The sequence below is a fragment of the Paramisgurnus dabryanus genome, chromosome 2 (genome assembly GCF_030506205.2).
Source record: "Paramisgurnus dabryanus chromosome 2, PD_genome_1.1, whole genome shotgun sequence".
NCBI lineage: Eukaryota > Metazoa > Chordata > Actinopteri > Cypriniformes > Cobitidae > Paramisgurnus > Paramisgurnus dabryanus.
Window position 1 is genome coordinate 41,021,325 of NC_133338.1, and position 23,430 is coordinate 41,044,754.

The 23,430-nt window shown below is 36.4% G+C and overlaps 1 protein-coding gene across 2 annotated transcripts in view; it reads left to right on the forward strand.

The window, feature by feature from the left end:
- Positions 1–23,327, forward strand: part of b4galnt4b (beta-1,4-N-acetyl-galactosaminyl transferase 4b) — a 72,555-nt gene extending 49,228 nt beyond the window's left edge. For both annotated transcript variants that reach the window (XM_065289226.2, XM_065289227.2), the window contains exons 9-21: positions 3,856–3,934; positions 10,953–11,019; positions 13,688–13,831; positions 14,876–14,985; positions 15,524–15,624; positions 15,736–15,809; positions 17,296–18,538; positions 18,784–19,133; positions 19,409–19,562; positions 21,084–21,156; positions 21,540–21,693; positions 22,329–22,455; positions 22,693–23,327. In XM_065289226.2, the coding sequence (XP_065145298.1) occupies positions 3,856–3,934; positions 10,953–11,019; positions 13,688–13,831; positions 14,876–14,985; positions 15,524–15,624; positions 15,736–15,809; positions 17,296–18,538; positions 18,784–19,133; positions 19,409–19,562; positions 21,084–21,156; positions 21,540–21,693; positions 22,329–22,455; positions 22,693–22,807 (2,791 nt within the window). In that variant the 3' untranslated portion in view covers positions 22,808–23,327. The remainder of the gene's footprint in view (positions 1–3,855; positions 3,935–10,952; positions 11,020–13,687; positions 13,832–14,875; positions 14,986–15,523; positions 15,625–15,735; positions 15,810–17,295; positions 18,539–18,783; positions 19,134–19,408; positions 19,563–21,083; positions 21,157–21,539; positions 21,694–22,328; positions 22,456–22,692) is intronic.
- Positions 23,328–23,430: the final 103 nt, after the last annotated feature.

Sequence of the window (23,430 nt, forward strand, 5' to 3'; positions counted from 1 at the left end):
GATTTGGTAGTTTTGATCAGTACTGAGGTTGATTAACAGATTTATGAAAAAAAATTTGGAAAAAATGTTCATCTGATAAATTTTTACAGTCGTTGAATTTAGTGGATGTTTTCATCCACTAACAACACGAAAGGGTAGTAAATTTGCCCACGGTATATCGTTGAGTTTTTAAAAAATTTCAAAGCATTTTCTTAAAATATATGTAAATATAAGATTTGTCACCAAAAATCATTCAATTTGCTAAAACAGAGAGAAAGTTACGGCCAAATTAAGAGTAAAAAAAACTCTGTAGTGGATGAAAACATCCCCAACAACACATGAGGGTTAATTAAACTGATTGGACTTGATTAGGAAAGGCACATACCTGTTTATATAAGACCTACAGCTCACAGTGCATGTCAGAGCACATAAGAATCATGAGATCGCAGGAACTGCCCAAAGAGCTTAGAGACAGAATTGTGGCAAGGCACGGATCTGGCCAAGGTTACAGAATAATTTCTGCAGCACTCAAGGTTTCTAAAAGCACAGTGGCCTCTATAGTCGTTAAATAATAGAAGTTTGGGACGACCAGAACTCTTCCTAGACCTGGCCGTCCAGCCAAACTGAGCAATCGTGGGAGAAGCGCTTTAGTGAGAGAGGTAAAGATGAACCTAACGATGACTGTGGCTGAGCTTCAGAGATGCAGTAGGGAGATGGGAGAAAGTTCCAGAAAGTCAACTATCACTGCAGCCCCACACCAGTCGGGGCTCTATGGCAGAGTGGCCCGACAGAAGCCTCTCTTCAGTTCAAGACATATGAAAGCCTGCATAGATTTTGCCAAAAAACACCTGAAACTCTATGCGGGCTTTCATATGTCTTGCACTGAGGATAGGCTTTCATCGGGATCTCAATATTTTAGGGATATTCATACATGTGTATGTATATTCTTTATATCTTTTACTTATATGAAGTTAAGAGTTAAGCATTATTCTGTCTGGTTTACCATCTATGGCTTTTGGAAAGAAAGAGCATTGTAACTTCAGGAGTCTCAGAAGTGGCGTCTGTCATTTATGTGAATATGCCAGTTATGCAGGGCCAGCAGGGGTCCATCTCTCTTGACATTCTAGAAATATCTGTCACAAATGTGTTAAAGAATGTTGAAATTTTAGATCAGTTAGCTTCAGTAGTTTTCTAAAAGGCCATCTAATAAACTGGATTTATTTCTTTATACTAACAGTTAAAAAAAATGAACTTAAGTGTATTTTTATGTACAAAAGCCTTTATGTATGTGCAAAGACCTTAAAGTATCTGTTTGAGTAGCCTAACCAGTGATGTGAGAAAAGGGCTACATTCTTAAGAAATAAAAGTTTCAAAAATAAATTGGCTGTATTCCTTAAAGACCCTTCAACATTCACAGGAACCATTCCGTTGTACAAAAGGTTTTTGTAGTGGATTCTGTAGGGTTTTTACAAGCAGGGTCACATATTTTTGAAATTGCATTTGGTGCCATTAGCGCAAATGACACACTGCAGTTTTAATCATTTAATACTTTTTATCAATAAGTTTGTACTCTCCAAGTATTTATAATTAAGCACATTATATTCTGTCTTTCCGTATTCAGTTCAGGCCACTCTTGATTTGCAAGCGTGAATAAAATCATAAATTTTTTAATCTGTTTTTTATCATGTAATCTATGCATAAATGACTAATTTCCCTTAATGAACAAACAACAAGCACACACTTTGCTCAAGAAGAAAGTCATATTTTAAAACTCGTAGCAGTCTCCCTTCTAAAGTTTGTTCTTAGTTGAAATGTTAATGTATTTGTTACAGAATTTGTGTTCTGTATTTCAGTTCAATTTGATTTTATTTATATAGCGCTTTTCACAATTGTTAATTGTTGCAAAGCAGCTTTACATGAGTAGATGTAGGGGAGAACACGGAAAATCAATAGATAGGATAAGAAGTAGAATATAGCAGCTAAGGTTAAACTGTACAAGCGAGCGTATTAATAATGTAACGTATACAGTAAAGTGCTAAGTTAAACCAAAGTTGGCTGACTCTCCCGGGGACTAAAAAACCCCCTAGGAGAAAACCCGGTGGGAAAAACTCCTAGAAAGACAAAAACCCTTGGGAGAGATTTATATATATTTATATATAGATATATAAACACAGTAGGGATAGGAAGCGGGTAAGCGGATTAAACCGGTTCAGCCGGTGGTCGTTGGTCATTTATCGGCTGGGCATCACGTTGAAGGACAGCCAGTAGATCAGTGGTGTGATGACCTTTACAGCAACATGAACTGGGTCTGTTTGTCTCATTGTCCTCGGGGTCGAGCACGAGACAGGGAGACAAAAATAGAATTCTATTAGCGTAGGGGCCGTTCGGATGTAATGCAAGTGTCATACATTATAGTGGTTTAAGTCAGCTCAGTTCCAGACAGGCTAACTATTGCAGCAATAGTATATTACCCATAGGAGGTATGTGAGTGCTTTGTTCTAGACAAAATAATTTGTTACAGAAACAATAATGATGTATTCCTAATTGAAGTGGGGATAGTTCAGTCATTATAGTCAACAAAATGAGCTACAGTACTGTAGGTGGTAATAAACAAGACAACAGAGGTTAAATAAATACTCTGTAGGAGTGCAAGAATGAGAAAGACTAGCCTGTTAATTTGCATCTGGTAAATGAATTAGTTAACCACAAGAACCCATGTACAGAGGTTATGATCTCTTTGGTATCAAACATCATCAGATTATCAACACTATAATCATAAATGATCACCCACATCACTTAGTCGTAATACTACAGCAGCCTGATTTAAAGAGGACATAACATGAATATCTGACTTTTTCTGTGTTTAAGTTCTTTAATTGAGTCCCCGGTAATTCTATAACCTAGAAAATGTGTAAAAGAACAAGCCAGTAACTTAGTTTTGGTAAACCATTCTCTGCAAGCATGTGAAAAAATAGGTAATTGAAATTTGGCTCCCCTTGTGATGTCAGAAGGGGACTATACTGCCCCTTTATCTGTACTCTCCAACCATGGCACTGCTATTTAGTGCAGAGATCAGCTAAATTTGCATTTAAAAGGACAAACCCAAAAATGGCACATTTTTGCTCCCACCTACAAAGTGGCAATTTTAACATGCTATAATAAATCTATATGGTATTTTGAGCTAAAACTTCACATACGTGCTCTGGGGACACCAAATATGTATTTAACATCTTAAAAAAGTCTTGTGAAATGTCCTTTAAAGAGTGTGTATTCATTTGGTCCTCCCATTCTTATCTCACTATTTTCATCACTCCTTGTCAATTACTGAGTAAAACTCCTTTGAGTAAAACTCCTTCGGATCCGATTAATCAACCAATTCTATCTGGCCCTTATCTGCTGGACCAAACTTCCTGTCTTATTAAGTCCCTTATTTCCTGAATCCTTAAACTCCGGAATCCTTTATTTATTGAAATTGTAGACATCAGTCAAACAAAAACTAAACAATACATCACTTTATAAGTCTGTAGAGACTTACTTAAGCATGTGTAGATATCAATTGATCAGACTGATCTAGAAAAGGATGAAAGGTTAGTTTACTGCTGATCTGTGTTTACAATATCTTGTAGATGGAAAAGCACTTAGTTCTTTTGTCAGTAACAATGCACACAACCTGTACACAACTTTTGCATTAGCATTTTTCATCTCTGCATCTGTCTTCTTTCTCTGCTCATCATATCTGTATAACATTTCCCTTTCTTACGAAGACAAGTTTTTTGCCTTTCTTCCTTTCACCTTTATTTCTCCAGACCTCTTCCCAAATCTCTCTTTTTTTCTCTCTCTTTCTTTCTCTTTCTCTCTCTTTCTCTATTTCTGCAGTCTTATGTCCTCACGGCGATACTACTTTGAGATTTTGCACAAGCAAGATGACAGAGGTTCCGATCATGTGGAGGTGGCGGTGAGTACAGAGCCATAGTTTAGTTAATTCCTGCAATGTTCAAGGTGTGTTAATTATTAAAGTTGAAATGTCAATTAAATTGTCAGGGGTAGTGTTTAGAAATTAATATTCCTTAAGTTTTAGCAATAACCTTTTGGTGTCTGCCCTGGTTACACCTCCTTCATCATTAGAACACTCAGTAGGCGGGGCTTTTTATTACTGTACCCTTATCATGAAATAAACGGAATTAAATGCGTCATGAATCAAAAGTCTGACCCACTTCCTCTGTTATTGTCCTATTCTGTGCTTTACTCCCCTTCCGTTAATGTATTATTTAAAATTCATTGGGAAAAAAGATTAGAAACACATCAAATTAAAAAGCATTTTAAAAAGCATCAAAGTCTTGAAAAGCATTTTTTTAAACTTAAATCTACAAAATAGATTCTAGTGTTGTTCTATGTAATGACCCGATCTGAATTATTACAATGCTATAGTGAAAACAATGTCAATGTTGTTCAATTTATCATGGCTATAATCCGCAGCAAACAAACATTTAACTGCAATTTGGTAACCCATGACCCATAAAACCCTTTATTGTTACTATGTCTTTGACCATGATGACATACTTGAGTATTTTAACAGCTTTGAAAAGATGCAGTGATTTTTGATAGCCTGATTATATCCAAAGTGCACCCAAAGGATGCAGAATTTAACCAGTAAACCTATCTAATTTTATTATCTAGGAAAATATAAAAAGCTGAAGCCGAGCAGAGAGAGGAGGAGAGAAACTAGATCATAAAACCGACATCTAGGAATCAATTCCTATTCTTGGCAGTGATGGGCACATTTAAATACAGTAGACCTGCAATAACAATTCAACCACATTAAAATTATGTATATATATTAGACAGTGTTCGAATTATGTCAAAGCTTATGGGGGTCCCCTAGCTAAGCCCCACCCCCCTCATTATAGGGTCGCTGTGATTTGACAGTAAGATGTGATCCTGGATCAACAATCATCTGATCCTGGTTTTAATCAAAGAAACTCCAAATTACCCTTAACTCAAACCCTAAATGTTTTTACCCCTCAAATTAGTGTGAAACACTGCAAGGCCAGAAATTTTAAACATAATAGGGGTAAGATAGGGTAGACCTCAAGGCCTACTCTCAAATTACATAATTTTACTATATAGTAGGCTATTGGTTAAATGGATTACATTGTGTTTTTTAAATAATAGATCGAATAATTTTCAGATCAGCAAAACTGGGGCTGGGAAAATAAAATAAGAACAAATTAAGAAATGATGAGCATATAAAAATTGAAAAGAACAAAGTTACAAATAAAGTAAGATCTAAGATTTGGGTACATAAATAGAATCAAATAAACATTAACACTGTCTTCTTTATTATATAAATTAAATATAATTCATATAATTAATTTTGTGCAAACACAAAATTAGTGCGACAAAATACCACAGCCTTGGCACCTATTCTCATAAAAACATTCAGTTAGCCTATGTCTTAAAGTGAGTGTAAACAGTTCAGAAAGAAGTCAGATGTGTTGGTCTGAAAGTAGCAGTTCTTATCTGCTTATGTTTCTGTCATTTATATTAATTAAACAACAGAAAACTAAGGAAATCACTTCTTCAAGCAGTGGTAGAGGAAAAAGTTTGCATCTTTCAAGAAGACTGATTATTTTGCAAGACAACACTCCATCACATACATCAAAGTACTCCACTGCATGGCTGGTATGTAAAGGCCTTAGAGATGAAAAACTAATGACATGGCCCCTTCTTCACCTGACTTAAACCCTATTGAGACCTTTTGATCCCTTCTTAAGCAGGACATTTACAGTGAAGGTAAACAGTACACCTCTCTGAACAGTGTCTGGGAGGCTGTGGTTGTGGCTGCACAAAATGTTGGTTCAGACCAGATCAAAAAACTGACTGAATCCGTGAATGGAAGGCTTGTGACTGTTATCGAAAAGAAGGGTGGTTATATTGGTCACTGAGTTTATATATTTTCTTATTTTTTATTGTTTTATTTTTGTAAATGTAGAGTTTGTTTATTATTCTCACTTTAACAGGTGAAAAAAAAACAAGTGAGACGGTAAAATCTTTGTTTTTCATTTAGTTGCCTAATAATTCTGCACACTAGAAGTTGCCTAATAATGATGTACATAGAAATATTCTCTTAAGAAAGCCAAAATTTCACTTTTACTACTTAAATGTTCAGGTTTGAGGGTTTGTTAACATTTTGAATTGACCAAGAGCTCTGTAGTTGTACAATAACAAAAGTAATCCTCAAAAATACAACTTGCCTAATAATTCTGCACTCACTCTTTTAGACCCTTGATCTAAGCGCATGGTTTAAAATGCGTTGTATTTTATTCAATGAAATGGTTATTTGTGTAATTAAAGTTTTGGTACTTTTTTAAAGTTTATTTCAGTCATACTGTAGAGTAATAAATAAAATAAGCCGATAAAGTATGATGCATGATCACTGTAAAGGTTTTTATAAGAATAATTTACAAATATGCAAAAAAAGGTTTGCATAAGTAAAAACACTTAAGAGGGGATAAATAATTTACAAATGTGCGGAGAGACTTTTCAGCACTGGAACAGCACTGTGGGTGTTTTGAAAAATCTCACTTAAAAATGGCTCTCATCTCACCATATCCAGAGGTACAAAGTCATTATATACAATAAATCTGTGGTGGGGTAGCATTTAAAAATCATTTCAGAATAAATGCAATATTTGCACTTTTTAAAAGAAGTAATCAGCTTACCAGGGTACGGGTGAAGCAGCTCTTTATGCCTTCTAAAGTCCTGTAATCTGTCCTCATTGTCCAAAAAAACACAATACTAAACTTTTACATTTTAATCCTTAAATTTTTAATATTTATAAATATTTGTGCGCGTCCATGTGTATGCGCATTGTCGTGGCATTTATAGATGCATCTTACTAACTCCCTCTTTAAATAACAAACAAAAATAATTACGCCATTGACTTTACACTTTAGGCCAGGTTCAGTTGGTCATTGATGCAGTCTGTTTTAGTTGCCTTAAAATAGCAACGCACCAACAATACGCCTGAACACACCTCATTTTCAGACCAGCACGCCCATGGGCGCAGAAATGGGCGCAAATGCATTTGCTATTTAAACAACATTGCGCTGGACGTGAAAATGATAACTGCGTCAGGCTGAAACTAGCAAAAAACACTTGTGTTGCAGTGCATTGTGCCGGGTGTACTGTATGATAGGCCCTTTGTGTTTGAGATAGGCTTTGGATTGGAGACTCACAACAGAGAATTTACAGAGGAGCTTTTAATTGAACTGAAAGGTTTGTTGTCATTCGTATAGGGGTCATTGACATAACATGCATATTTTTGTGTCTGGATTATAATTTTAAGTGCCACTATCAAATAAAAAATTATCAGCATGACATAGGGAGCATTAAAACTTATATCTGGCCCATAGACTTTATTGAAAGTTGTTCAAGAAACAAAACGTTTTAAACACATTCCTGACTTAAAAATATTTAAGGAGCTTGTTTTGTCATTGACCCATAGATTTTCAAAAATAAATATGCTACATGTTGCCATAGAAGAAGCATTTTTGGTAAATTGGTTCCATAAAGAACCTTTAACTCTAAATAAACTTTCTGTTTCACAAAAGGTTTTTTGTAGTGATAAAAGTTTCTTTGTTGCATGGAAAAAATGTAATAATTATTTAAAGAACCTTTGACTAAATAGGTTCTTTGAGTAATCAAAAATGGTTCTTCTGTGGCATCGCTCTGAATAATTAACCTTTTAAGCATCATTATTTTGTTGTGTTAAACTAGATTTAAGGCATTGTTACCTTCAGTGCTATCTGCACAGGGCAAATGTGAGCACCAAAAAAGGTTTCACTCCACTAACGTTTTATTTATGTCTAATATAAATGCACAGTTCTTAATCTTGACTGCATAACTTTCACTGCCTGGAGGCTTAGAGCTGCCAAGTTGTTGAGCGGTGCTTCACTCCTCTTTTAATGTTCCTTACTTCACTTGAGTTAGGAACGTTCGGGAAAAGAAGCTTCAAAGACTTGAGAGGAGCCCAATGAATAAATTCATGGGGTTTGGAGGTATTCTCAGCAAGAAAGTCAACGGGGACCAGACACCAGAAAGCAAAAACAGCTAATTATCTGTGGCAAACACATACATTCATTTATTAACCAAACCGCTGGTCTGTTCCAAGATATATTAAGTCATAAAAGCTGGGCTCGATGCTGTGATTCTTAAACTTCTCATGGTAGCTTTTATCATCAGCACCCTACTCCTGAGTTAGTCTGAGCCTGATTAGCATTTTAATACAATCCCCAGGCTTTGTAGGAACAAAGAGGCTTAATAAAGAATGTCAGATATAGACTGACCAATAACTTCAGTGTTTCTATTATGAGCTATTATAGACAGTACTGTCAGTCAACTGTGAATAGGCTTTGTTTTATTTATTGTCAGGAGAAAAATGAAACAATGTTGCTGCAGCTGATGCAATATGTGCAACATCATGTAAGCTTGTCTATGGATTGCTATATTCGTAGACTTGTCTGACATTTCTCAAGACTCTCTTTTTTTATTTTTAGTAAACTGCTTTTTGCAGTACAGAAATAAACTGAGCTGAACTGCTTGAAGGAGTTGTTGTGTCTTGGGTAAAGTAGGACATGGTTTCCTCCTATTTTTAAGTCTACATAGATTATATATGATAATATTGTCTCATTTGTTTAGATTTTAGCATTTTTATGAGAAACACTGGACCAGTTTGTTTACCAGCTAACTTAAGGTCAACGTTAGGTGTGGCGTACTGTCTTGTTTTTCCTTGACAGTAATGAGAGTAAATGGAAAGTTTTTGCTAATCCGTCTGCTTCTCTGGTTTCCCTCCTGAAAAAATAAAAAACTCAACTGAAGTCTTATGATCAAAAGTCAGAAAATTTAGGATGGATTAACATTTTTTTATTAAATGTGTGTGTGTGTGTGTGTCTGTCTTTTCCAGGAAAAGGTATAAAGGTTTCTCAAAATGTATATTTATCAGTGTGTTGTTTTCATGTCTATATTTGTATGTGTCTCCGGGAGCAAACATGCGTCTGTAGTTTCTCAGATCTGACATTGTGCTGTAACCGCACTCTATTGATTCCCGAAAGGCATATCTGACCTTGAAAAACCCTTTATTATTCAGCGCAGGCTGAATAATAAACACTTGAACCAAACTGATTCAGCTGTCCAAGATGTTTGTGGATGTGTTTTGTGCATTTACACAAGTGAGAGATGTTCCTGGGTCAACATCATTGTTGACCTTGGGACCACATCGAAATCAACCAATCAGATTTTAGGGACACACCAGCCTGATCTCACGGGAAATCTTACATATTTTACGATTTGGCCTATTTGAATAAATTTATATGAAGTTAATCGCGCAAAATCGTACAATTCTCATGAAAAAACAATGAAACCGAACCCCTAACCCCAACGTCACAGGGGTCAAGGCAAATCGTACCAAAACTTACGAATGTGGTCATATAAATAATTAATTAGCCAATAAATTAAATTAACACGAATTTGCCAACTCGTAAAATGTGTATGAATTCTCATGAGATAGCGTTGGACACACACATATACACTTAAAGTGAAGTTAGGGTTAGGTGCTTCTACACCATTGTTATTGACCTATAATTTCTCTTTAATTTTAGGGATAAGTTTATGGTTGGTTATGAGGATAGTTTTTTTTACAGAGCTGTTGTACCATAGTTATCAAAGTATGGCAAAATCAGGTGTTGAAAATACTTAGTAAATGTATATGTACACAGCACTGGGTTATTATTTTCAACCCAGCGTTGGATCAGAAAGGGAAAACCCATAGTTGTCAGGTTAAATTAATACAAGAAAATATTTATATAACATTAAAACAACCTAGCCGGTTGAGTTTGTCCATTTTTGAACCAATAGGTTAAAAATAACCTAGCATTTTTTTTTAGAGTAGGTAGATGCACTGCAAAAAATGACTTTCTTACTTAGTACTTTTGTCTTGTTTTCAGAAGAAATATCTAATAACTCTTAAATTAAGATGCTTTTTCTTGATGAGCAAAATGACCTTAGTAAATAAGTCTAGTTTTAAGACAAATAATATACAATTTTAGTGAAATTGTCCTTAAAACAAGCAAAATTATCTGCCAATGGGGTGAGAAAAAAAATTGTAAAATAAGATTACTTTTTTCTTAAACACTTAATTCAAGTCAAATTTTCTCACCCCATTGGCAGATATTTTTGCTTGTTTTAAGCACAAATTCACTTAAATTGTATATTTTTTGTCTTAAAACTAGTATTATTTTCTTAGGTCATTTTGCTCATCAAGAAAATTCATCTTGATTTAAGAACTTTTAGATATTTTTACTGAAAACAAGACAAAAATACTAAGAAAGTCATTTTTTGCAGTGTGTTTGGCTCTGACACTTGAATAATTCTTTGCCAGACAGGATTTCTCTATTGTCAAATAAAGCAGAAAATTCATTATTTTTTAGTCAAATAGTCACCTTCACGACCGTCTTTTGTGTGTGTGCCTGTAACTAATTAGTATGCAAAGACAGTACGTTTGACAGACACTGTTGTTCTGTTACGTACCATTTTCTGGGCCCTGGAACTGTCATAATATAAGCATGTCGACATTGATCTGTTCCAAATTTAAATGAATTTCCCTTGTATTTTCTTTCTGTCATTGTTTCTCTTTATGATTTGATTGTTATGCGAATAAAAGAGAGAAATCCTCTAAAGGTTTTTGCGCGCTTGGCAGTGCGATTAGAGATTTTCATTCTGCATCTGGCAAATGACCTCTTATGTAAGAGTGCCAAAGGAAAAGTGATATTGTAATTGTAGAGGTTCTTTAAAGGAATTGCTATGTGTCTGTAAATCATCTATTTTCAGACATACTGTAGTGCCATCCTTGAACGCTTAAAAACAAGTATATCTTTCTTTCATTTACGCCTTAATATCTTTTTATTCTTTTGCAGTGGAGACCTTTCCTGCCTGGCCTTAAGTATGATGTCATTGACTCAGCGTATATCTCCATGTACACAGGTAACTACTAATTTTCTGTTATTCAAATGTTTGTTCTGAACTGGAGTATGAGTTCATCTCTCTGTCACCTCTAAACATTGCAGTTAACATTCACAACCTCACAACATCACATATTATTCGTAATTAAACTTGCATTTGAATGTATAAAACAACAACTAGGTTATCACCAGAAAGCACTTGAGCCATAATGTGACAGTCAGCGTCTTATCAAGCAGTACACATGTTCCCACATTCTCCTTCAAATTACTGCCATTCATCAAGGGAACTGACTTTAATTTACACATGCTTTTAACAAGAAGTAGAGATAGAAAAGAATCCCCATGACACTCCTTTGCTTCTTTACATAATTATTTGAGGCAAAAGCAATTTTTCGATTTAATCCTCACTGCGCTTAACAAGCTAAGGGAAAGGGGGGTATGCTTTGGTTGCCACCACCAATCCACGGCGGAAGCGTAAAGTCGACTCCAGACGATTGTTCTGATCATTAATCATGCAGACCACTCCCCCAAGGAGGACCACACACACGCACACTCTTGTCATGATATCTGGGGTACGAACATATAGGGAGATCTCCTCTAATTGGCTTTACAGTAGGCTGACTATTAATTTATTGTTGAAAATGGCCATAATGTTGTAGTGTTTTTTCAAAATGATAATATATTAAACCAAACAGTTGCTGCTGTACGTTTAAACTTAAAACTTCTGTAACGATTGACCTCTAAAAAATAAGGTTTGCCATCTTTGTTTGGAGTGGCGGCCGGTGACTTCTTTTTCGAGGGCGATCGATGCGAAGTTTGTCACAAGATGTATGTAGCCCGCCATGTGTGTGGTTCGTAATTTCAAAATATGTGTTTGGCGCGTCGAGTGATCCTATGTGCAACACGTGTCTTGTTAAAATAAGTGCCTGCTGCAGACGTGTCTAAAGGGTTAATGATAAAATGCGAAATCAGATTTACGGGAGTGTCTTGCGTGTATTTTGTGAATGTGAGCGTCTCTTTTATTATAAAAACAAAATGTATTTGTTATTGACAAAACACATGGTTCACATGATGCAGCAAACACATAATTTGAACACACATGCAACACACATGACTATCCAAACACTTATTTTGATTTTGTGCCCCCCGGAAGAGTAGCCGCCACTGCCTGTATGGCCTGTAATCTGTGGCATTTCCAGAAAAAAATGTAAACTGAATAGTTTCTCTGTCCATCAAAAACCTTAAAATTCTTTTAAGGATGCAGTTTTCCTGTGGCATTCACCAAAGGGTTTTAAATGTTATAATGGATATAATTCAGGCTTGCCCAAGCGTGAAATAAATGTGTTTACTGGCGCAACTCACTGCAGTGACCTTTCTTAGTTACTCTAACAGTTTCTGACAAATATGTCTGTCTGTTCAATAATCAATAAAGCCATAAGGTAAATGGCTAATGATTTCAATAGGACTGTCAGACACTTAGGTTCAAAACCAGAAATATTTCGAATGGCCAACTTCTGCGTCATCTTATTGTTAAGAGTGTTAAGAATATTACCCCTGTGTTGATTATAATAACTCTCCCCTTTTATTGTTTTTTTTTTTGCTTTTTGGCAAAATGATACAACATTGCTGTGCATAGGGATAGACTTTGATGCAGCATAACTCATACTTGCCTGCTAATACATTTGTGGTCGATCGATAGGACTAATTAAAGTGTGTTTTCATTAATGGCTAGCAGAGCAGACACTGTTGTGAGCTCTCATAACGTCAGGAGATAAGCCGTAATGAATAGACACCATACACGCATACACACCTGCATGCTTCAGTGCCCAGGGGTTTGTTTTAAGGCGTGGTGTGTGTTTATGAAGCTGGTCGTGTATCTTTAAGCCCCTGGGAAGTACAGTAACCATCGGAGAAAGAGCTGAGGTTTCCCAGAATCAGTCTGGATTTTATCAGAGGTTTTGAGCTCAGCTATATGGATTATGGTAGAAAGCCAAATATTTATAGTGTATGATATATGACACCATTGTGGGTTTTAGAATCTAATTTAAAAATAAGACATTTAAACTCTTATTCTGCACTCTTTAGGTAATTAAATAAGCAAATTGCTTTATGTGACATTTGTATTAACATTATTTATTACCTACTTTGTACCAAAGGTCAGCTTTTTCTTTTCTTTGAAGCACACAAAAGATATTCTTTTTGGAACATATTCCAATCCTGGGTTAACATGGATCATCGGGTTTTGCTCAAACTTGTTGAGTCTATAATAGTTTCTGCTCATGCTGCCATTGAAACTAAAGGTGGACACACCAAATACTAGGAAATGCACAACTGCAATTAACTGCACAGTCCACATATACAATGCACATATTACGAGGTGGACTGTTTTCATAATTTTTCTCTTCTCATTTCCTCATTCCTCTTTTACTTTATATATTTATTTTTATTCCTAATATATAGTCTATTGCATTAAATGAGGGCCACCAGTAAACATTTTAATTTGGGAATTTATGTATACATGTAATTGTCATTTTTATATAAATAATCAGTTATGGTGATGATATAATGAGTTGATAATGATCTTAGTCTTATGAAGCCCAGATTGGAGATATTGAACCTCATATAAGGCATTTTTGCAGTGTTAAAGATCTTTTTTTCTCTCTCTCTCCTTCTCTCTCACTGTCTCCCAGATGAATCAAATCTGACGATGAACCGAGTAAAGCACATCCCACAGACGCTGGCCAGCCACTCTCTTACTCTGCATGTTAAGCACAGGACAGAGACACAGACTGCAGACATGCTCAAACCAGACCCTCGAGACACCTTCTACAAGAGTTTGTATTTCCCCACTGTGTTGTATGCATGCCTGACACTTAATAATATTCAGACTCTGTGTTGTTCGAATGGAATATTGCTATAATTTTGCAAGAGAGCCCTGCATTAATCTCACATGGTTGGCTGAGCCAGTGTTGTTATGGTGGGCTGGTCGGGTTGTTTAAATGAACGGTGTTTACACTTTTTCTGGAAATCAACCTAAGGATAACTTCCATACAGTTGTCTCTGTGTACACGGTGAAATTGAGAAAGGAAAAAACACTTTTAACATTGCACACATACTTTTAAGTAGATTTCACAGTCTTATTTGTAAATAGACAATTTTTGGCACTTTATTGAAAAAAACCTGTCTGAATATACTGTACTGTACTTGTTGCCAATGCATGAATGTGGGGCAACTGGGGCAGTTGTAACCTAGTGGTTTGGTGTCGGGCTTGTGTAGAGTGGTTGTGACTGTGGTGCCCTTGAGCAAGGCACCTTAACCCCAATTGCTCCCTGGGCACTGCAGGGATAGCTGCCCACTGATCCGGGTGTTTGTGTGTTCATGACTTGCAGTGCATGTGTTCACTATTCACTGGATGGGTTAAATGCAGAGGTTACATTCCAAGTATGGGTTACCATACATTGGCAAATACGTAACTTTCACTTCACTGTTTTCACTTCACGAAATGGCTCTGCTATACAGTATGTTAGCTGTATTGTATGTATGGCTGTTGTTGCATAGAATAAATCGTCATCTGTTTGTCTGGGTATTGAACCTGACATGGTTAGCAGGTGTGCTCATTTTTTTCTTATGCGGAAGCTTTGCAGTGGACTACTATGCACAAATGGTGGTGTTAGCATGTTAGTAGCAGCACATTAAGATGATAAGGGTCAGGGGCATCTTTTGGGTGCAATTTTGCCTCATTGACATCAGTATTGTAGTTTTCATTCCTATTTTTTTAGGTTAGATTAATGGAAACATTTTGTGCTAAATAAAAGTTATTTGTCTGTGTATTGAATGTCTAAAACAAGAATTAGACATTTTTTGTTTTTTCCCTTTAGTTCCCATGATACATCAGTCCAGGCTGGAGAATGTTCTTCCATCTTGCGTGTACTCTCCTACATACGTTGTGAAGGATTTTCCTATTGCACGCTATCAGGGTCTGCAGTTTGTAAGTGATGCAATTTCCACTGCATGGTACATTGTTAATTAAATGGCATGCCAGTGAACAGATTTACATTACATTTTAGTTTACATGAATTTGGCAGTCACTTTCATCCGAAGCGATTTTATCTGAGATTAAATCTATGATCTTTTCGCTGATAATTCTGAGCTCTGCCAACTGAGCTATCTGAAAATTATAATTATTTAATATCAAATTTTAGCTAATGAGAAATATTATTTATTAACACTACATTTTAATGACATACGAAGAAGTATGCTGCAGAAGTACTTTAATAGTAGCTACTACTTGTCCAGCTCACTTTTAACACCTCGCTGAGCTTAAAGCAAACAGTGCCCTCTTTTGGCCATTAGCACTCGGTGCATACCACTACATGAGTCATTACATACTGTTCAAATATGATCAATATTTCAAATTTGTCTTATTTAGTACATTTTGCTGTAAAATGTTATAAACTATAGCTACATGTCATGTATCAAAAACAATTACCTGTTTTTTTCTTATGTTTTTATATCTGGCCAAACAGGTTTACCTTTCCTATGTGTATCCAAATGACTTCACCAGACTGAGTCATATGGAGAAAAAGAACAAATGCTTTTACAGAGAGTCTCCTGTCTACTTAGAAAAGTAAGAATCCTGACTGATTGTAAAAAGAAGTCAATCAGTAAGTAAATAAACACATAGGATGATACTCGTTTGCACTCTTGCCATTTGACACTCTTTTTAATTCTCGTATAGATTTGGCTTCTATAAATACATGAAGATGGATGAGGAGGAAGGTGACCAGCCTGTTTTCTTCTCCAAACCTGATGGTCTGTACTCAGCTGGAAACTTAATAACAGATAAGAATACAGCAGCTGTTTTCTATCGACATGGCGTCTGTAATGAGTGTACCAGCACTGTATGTGTACACAGAGTTTAAAATTAAAGGCATAGTTCACCCAAAAATGAAAATTCTGTCATTATTTACTCACTTTCATGTTGTTCAAAACCTGTATGAATTTCTGGTCACACTTTATTTTACGGTATCACTGTTACAGTGTAATTATACATTTAGGTACTAAGTAAAAATCATTAACAACATGTACTTACTATAGGGTTGGGGTTAGGATTAGGGTTTGGTTTAGGGTAAGTTGTATGAAATTATGCATAATTAACTGTTATTACTATAATTATTACATGTAGCATGTGTAACAAAGACAGCGTAAAATAAAGTGTTACCGAATTTCTTTGTTCTGATGAACACAAAGGAATATATTTGGAGTAATGTTTGAAACCAAACCGATCATGAGCCCCATTCACTTCCATAGTAGGAAAATAATATTAACATGGAAGTGAATGGGGCTCATGATCCATTTGGTACCAACATTCCTCAAAATATCTTTCATCAGAACAAAGCAATTTCTACAGGTTTTTTAACAACATAACATCAGAGTAAATTATGACAGAATTTTCATTTTTGGGTGAACTATCCCTTTAACACTCCAAGCACCAAAGACACTACAAACTAACTAAAGTTTGAAAAATGGGATCAGGAAGAATGTGACCTTTAAATATATGAATACTATTGAGCCCCTAAGGTGATATTGGAGTAAAAAAATCTAAAGTTTAGTTTCATGTGCTCACGTAAAACTTTCATGTGCTCACGTAAAACTTTCATGTGCAGAATTTTTTTAAAAGTTTAGTTTCGCGTGCGCACATGAAAATATTGCGTGCATGTGAAAGCGAAACTTGAGCACGCGAAAGTTTCATGTGGGCACGCAATAGTTTCACGTGTGCAGGCGAAACTAAACTTTATTTAATTTTTGCTCCATGTCCCCTTAGGGGCTCCGTAGTACCCCCAAATAAAGTATATTTTTCGTGATTTACTGTTTTTAACATAATGTAAAGAACATTCCAACAAAATATAACCTTTATCTATAATATTGACTAAGGTCATGTCAACAATTGAAAACAATGAAATAATCAAACCTAATCATATTTAGATTATAACCTTAGTCTGGATTTTCCTCTGTTCTCCCACCATTTGGGGTAAAGGTTCATTTTGAACCCCCTATATGTCCTAGTGTATGTATGTTGGATGGTTTGTTGCAGCTGTCTTTACACACACCCAAAGTTTGTGTGTAGCATTGGGTGTTAGAAAGCCTGAAGACAATAATGATTAGCTGTAGATTTGTGTCAACACTGCTGCAGCCGGGCCATTGACTTTTTAATCGCTACATGTCATTAAGCAATTCTTTTGGATTACATTAATTAATTCAAAGGCTTTAGTTACACTTGGCCTGTCTCTTTTCTCAGATTTTCTGGAGGAGGAAGAGGGTGTCGACCCAGAGGAGACGATCAATTCCAGTAAGCGGCCAGCCGGGAGGATAGCATTTACCAGTCCAACCAATAAGATGTCAAGGTCCACAGCAACCTCTACCTCGAAGCAAGCGAGGGAGTACAGTCAGTTTAAAGAGCAAGATGAGAGTAAAAGAAAGAGAGAGGAAAGATTTTATAAAAACTCTCTGCACCAGGTGGTAAATGATCAAATGCCACAAACTAAATATTTGGGGCAAACTAAAGGTAGTGTGGGTACATTGGAGTCTCAAAGTGGAGCTCCAAATGAACAGGCAAGCGAAGAGGACAGGGACATCCAAACCGTTGGGTTTTTTCACAGAGGTCGTTCATTAGCTTGGCTCCTCCCTGACCCGGGCCTGCCCGGTAAAAGCAAACTAACAGAAACTGCCAACACACATGTGAAGGGAAGGTCTCTTCCTAAACTTCCTCATAAATCCCCTCTTTATGTTTTGGCTAATCGGATTTTAAGTAATGTGGGTAAGTTTGTTGATGGGACCAACGTGGAGAAAGACAATAGCACTGACAATATTTACATTACTAGACTTCGGCCACCAAGAGAAAAAGGAGTACATAAATCTCCAGTGGAGGTTTTTCCTGGTATCTTTCTTTATCAATCTAGAAAGCCCAAGCGGCCTGTGGACTTGAGTTCAAAATGGAGGTCTTTAAAAACACAATCAGCTGCTCTCCCCTTTCCAAACTTCCCTCTAATGGACCATAAAACTTCCACCCAACTATCTCTTTCAAAGAACAGTCATACTTCCTTTCCTACAGAGCCTGGGCCTTATTATCAGGGTAACCCTCCAACTTCCATATCAGATCCAAATAGCTTGCCCCCATTAAGCTCCGAAAACAGACCCCACCCTAGGCTAAACTCGTCTGAGATCGGCCAGCCTCCGGAGCTGCAGGCAACAAAGATTTCGGAGATGCTGGAGGGTTCAGACATGGTTCAGCAGAGCAGGGGTCTTGAGGAAGAGGAGATATCAGAGTACAGTTACGAGGAAGCAGAACTGAGGCCACGCTTGACGGAGGAGGCCATCAACTGGCAGCGCACCTTCAGCGTGAACCCCATGGACTTTGAGCTTCTGAGGTCAGACTGGAATGACCTGAGGTGTAATGTTTCGGGGAACCTGCAACTTGCAGAGAATGAAGCTGTTGATGTGATTTCGCAGTATATGGAGAAGCTGAACGAGCGGAGGGGAGGGTGAGTGTGAATGTTATGTGGTCTGCAGTATTTTGTGCAAAGTTATTTATAATTCTCTACTTAAACTGCTACAGCTTTATCATAATAAATGCCAAAATTATATCACTCCTGAACTAACTAGATTAAACAAGATATGTGATGTTATATGCTTATGTAAATTTGTGTCTCATTTAAATTAACTACATTTTCCTTTCTGCCTCTTTCACTTTCCCCATTTGGATTTCTCACTGTCACCTCTCTATAAGGATCTACACTCTCCTCCGTATAGTAAATATAGAAAAGCGGAGAGATTCAGCCAGGGGCAACCGTTATTTAGTGGAGCTACTGTTGATGGAGGAAGGGAAGAGGGTTGTGCGCCTGTCAGAGTACATCTATCTCCTGTTGCACCGCAGTCGACATGAGGATGGACTTGAAAGCAAAGAAGGAACCGTAGCCTTCTCCTACCATGGGCCATCCAAAAACCCACCTCCCAGCAGCCCCAGTACCCAAACTCATACCACCACACCCTGGAGCAGCAGCTGGGCCAAACCCTTGCTCTGCCAGCCATCCATGTTAGAGTGGAGGCATGATGTGATGGTACACTTTGTTGTGCCAGGTATAAAAAACCAATACAAATGTCAAACACAATTTTGCTTGATTTTATACTGTAGTAAAGTTTCATTCAACCTACTTTTTTCTGTACTAATTGCTGACAGCACTTGCAGCTAAAGGTTGTTGTGGGTCTGATTCCAAGGGGACATATACATAGTGATAAAATGTATAGATTGGATGCACTGTAGGTTACTTTATATAAAAGCATCTGCCAAATGGATGAATGTAAAAATGGATAAGCTTTATGGCCACTAATGTACGTTTGTTTTTCTGTGGCAGTGAAGAATCAGGCTCGATGGGTGCAGCAGTTCATCTCAGATATGGAGCTTCTGCACCATGAGACCAAAGATGACAATTTCAGCGTGATCATTGTGGACTTCCAGAGCGATGACATGGATGTGGAGCAGGCACTGAAAAAGAGTACTGTTCCCAGGTGAATACCTGCATGCCCTTAATTGCTGTTTCAGAGAACTTCTGGTAAAATTTTGGCCAGATTTATCTGTTATCAGAAAATATGAATAGTTTGGTTCCAAAACTCGTAGTTTTTTAAATTATTTAACAATCTTGTATTTTGATTGTGCATTCCAATTAATATAAATAAAACTGCAGTTGGTTTGATTTGATTTAAGCCATCATAACAAAAAATACAGCTAAGTAGCACAATAAAACATGATAACATAATAATAAACATTTTATCTCGATCGTTTTGGAACCAAACTCTTCATATTGTACAAAAGCTGTCACTGGGACGGTACCCTGTGACATGTCCTAATATGTACCATTTATGTACAGATATGTACCTCTGAGGTAGCAATATGTAGGGGAGAGCGGGCACAACCTAATGCTTTTTGGTTTTGGCTCAATCATTCAAAAAATCTTTGAGTTTGATAAGTTATATTTTTATATAAGCAACACACACATCTCTGCTACAAATGAACATTTGAAGTTTGTTTCTAGTACTTACCATTCTTGGACAATTACACTAAACGTGACAGAAGTGCAAACGCTACAACTTACCCCATAGGTGGGGTTAATTGTAACAGGCAGGGGGGTAGTTGTAACACTTGCTAAAAATTAAGTTTGCAGGCAAATATTTCAATACTATTTTGTCTATATACTTGAAGTGGATATTGTTTATATATCTGTCTATAAAAGACACGTATCCACAATGTATTCATTCATCCAGCCCTTTTCTAACAATAGTTCAATTATAAATAGATACAAATGTCTAAATATGTTAGGAAAAGCAGCACATTTTTTATATTGATTTATTTCATTATGATTTCAATCGTTGACGTGACCTTATTCAAAGAATATATTCAAAAATAAATTGAGAAACGATTTTTGATAAGACAGGCACATTTATTTTGTTTTCAGCCAGCAATCATTCATGTGTAGCCTATTTAAAACTACTGCAAGAATTACGCTAATGTTAGTGGTTTTCATATCGTAAGTGCTGAGGGGTTAGTTGTAACACAGCGTTACAATTAACCCCGCTGGGTCAAAATATTTTCAAGCCCACTAAAAAAGTTGTTGAGAGCTGCAGACATATTTTAAAACGATGCTATGTTTTAGTCAACAAGACACTGATTAATATGACATAGCATTGGATTTGGTATCTTACACACCCAACTTAGAAACCAAAAAAATACGTATGATGAAAAAATGTATTTACATGCCACCAAAACACTCTTTCATTAATAAGTCTATGGAAAAACATTATACATTTCCATAAATTTGTGGGACGTTTGAGCTCCTAATATGCAACCTAAGGTACAAAGGTGCACTTTTTGAAAAGTTACCATTTCAGTGACAACTTTTGTACCTTTTTTGAGAGTGTTCAGAGAAGGTGCATGTATCTTTAAAAAAGGATATGCACTTGATGAGTCCTTCTTTGATCCCCTCATACTTCTCGAAGATAATAATTTACCTGTTCTTGGGTCTGTGTGTGTAGGTATGAGTATCTGAGAAGAGAGGGGAACTTTGAGAGATCCTCTGGTTTACAGATGGGTGTGGACACCATAAAGGTGGGTGAATAAAGTAGTGAGACAAGAAAACACAATAGTGTTGATTAATGTTAGGAAATGTAATTTTTAAAAGTATTACATACTAAATTCTGCTGGGTTATTTTTAAACCCAATGCTGATTAAATATTGGACAGAACACATATAAACCTGTGCTGGCTTGTGTAAATGCAATGCTGGGTTGGTTGGGATAACAACAACACTGCATAGGTTTATTTGTAACCCAATATTGGGTTAAAAATAATTCAGCAGAATTAAGAGTGTAAAATGCATTACTGTATTACTCCTAAACAAGAAACTATTTACTTACATTTCTTTTAATTGGGTTTTTATATTACCTATAACATGATATCACTGGTGACCAATGCTATGTGTGTCATTGACAGGACAATCATAGCATAGTGTTCCTATGTGACCTGCACATCCACTTTCCTCACAACATCCTGGAGAGCATCAGGAAGCACTGCGTAGAAGGCAGACTAGCGTTTGCACCCATTGTAATGAGACTGGACTGTGGGAGTTCACCGTTAGAGCCTGATGGTAAGACAGACACAATCAGAAACAGCCGGCTGACAGACACACACACATACAAAACACATTTGTTCCAACACCAGTTGTGCATAATGTGACTGATTCTATTACTTGTAAATCCTGTTTGTATTTAAATGGGAATCGGATTGCCAGCTTTTAGACATAATGTCTACCAGTTTACTTCTCCGGGCTCCAGGTTTATATGCTACCATAACAAAAATGAGTAAAAATAAAAACTGCCTTCCTTAATGTGCTGTATATCGGATTACACTGACGGTGAATTTTGGTGAGGCTATAAAATAAAATACTTGTAAACTTTTTTTGTGCTGTGTACCTGTATAGTTGTATAGTACAATCGTAAAACATATGAAATTTGTGTCATAAAATTGTTTTCATATTTGAAATGTTACACTTGAACAAACTGTGACATTTACATTTATAAATAATAAAACATTTATAAATGAATGGAAAGCAACACAGTACATTTCAGTCTCGAAATATGCATTGAATTGTATGCGTAAGACATTTTAACATCTGGTCTTTAGTTGTTAAGTTTGTTTAAAATACAGTTTTGAGCTTTACTCACCTCCTCTGATTGGCTGCCACTGTCAGAGTATATGATATCTGATATCTTTGATTTCCAGGCTATTGGGAAGTAAATGGCTTTGGCTTGTTTGGAATTTATAAGTCTGATTTTGATAAAATTGGTGGCATGAACACAGAGGAGTTTAAAGACCGTTGGGGAGGAGAGGACTGGGAGCTGCTGGATAGGTAACTGCATTTACATCCATTGTAAATGCCAATTTTGTTTTGATGCCATTCTGAAGTCACAATTAAATGTTTCATTCATTTTTATGGTGACTTTGTTTTTATACAGAGTTGAGTTTGTGTGTGATTTTTTTATTTTGCTATGATAATTGTATACTGTTGTTGAAAACCTTGCATGAGAACCATTGTAAATGTAAATATCTAACGTCTTCCTCTGTCTTCTCTGTGCTCTACTCTCAGGGTTCTCCAGAATGGCCTAGAAGTAGAAAGACTGAGATTGAGGAATTTTTACCACTATTTCCACTCTAAGCGGGGCATGTGGAACTCTCCCATTAAAAGAGAATCTCAGGGGTAGCAGACCAACGCTGCTGAGTTGTTGCTGCCTGCGAGATGTTTCTCCCCCAGACACTTCAGGAAACTCATTACTAGGAGATACGTGGGCTCTTCACACTGTGTTCAATGCTTTGATGAAGTTTGATGAACAAGGATTTCTTAAGGGCTTTGTGAACTTTTTATTAATGGGTAAAACATAAAACTACAGTAGGCCTATGAGGACATCACAAGAATGGAAATGAGAAGGTGCTTGTACAAGAGACACTGTAAATGCTGTTTTGCCTAACACAGCATTTCAAAGGGACATTTGAGGGGCTTAACCAATACACTGCTGAGTAGTTGTAAATAGCAAACGTTTTCTTAGTATTATATGATAGACGGTGCCAAAACGTTAAGATTTACAACCCAGATAAATTGTGATGAAGGGATAATTTCTGTGAAATTGTTTGTAGAGGATTTAGGTATGTACTTGTTAAAATTTCTTATTTTGAAGAATAAATGAAAATGTAAGATTTGACATTATTCAGCATTATTCTTCTACTGGCCACATGGGGGCATGCAAGAACAGATATTTGATCTGTTCTACATACAGTGTCACTTAATTACCTTTAATGGCCCATAATGTGATCAACTCTAATCTAATCA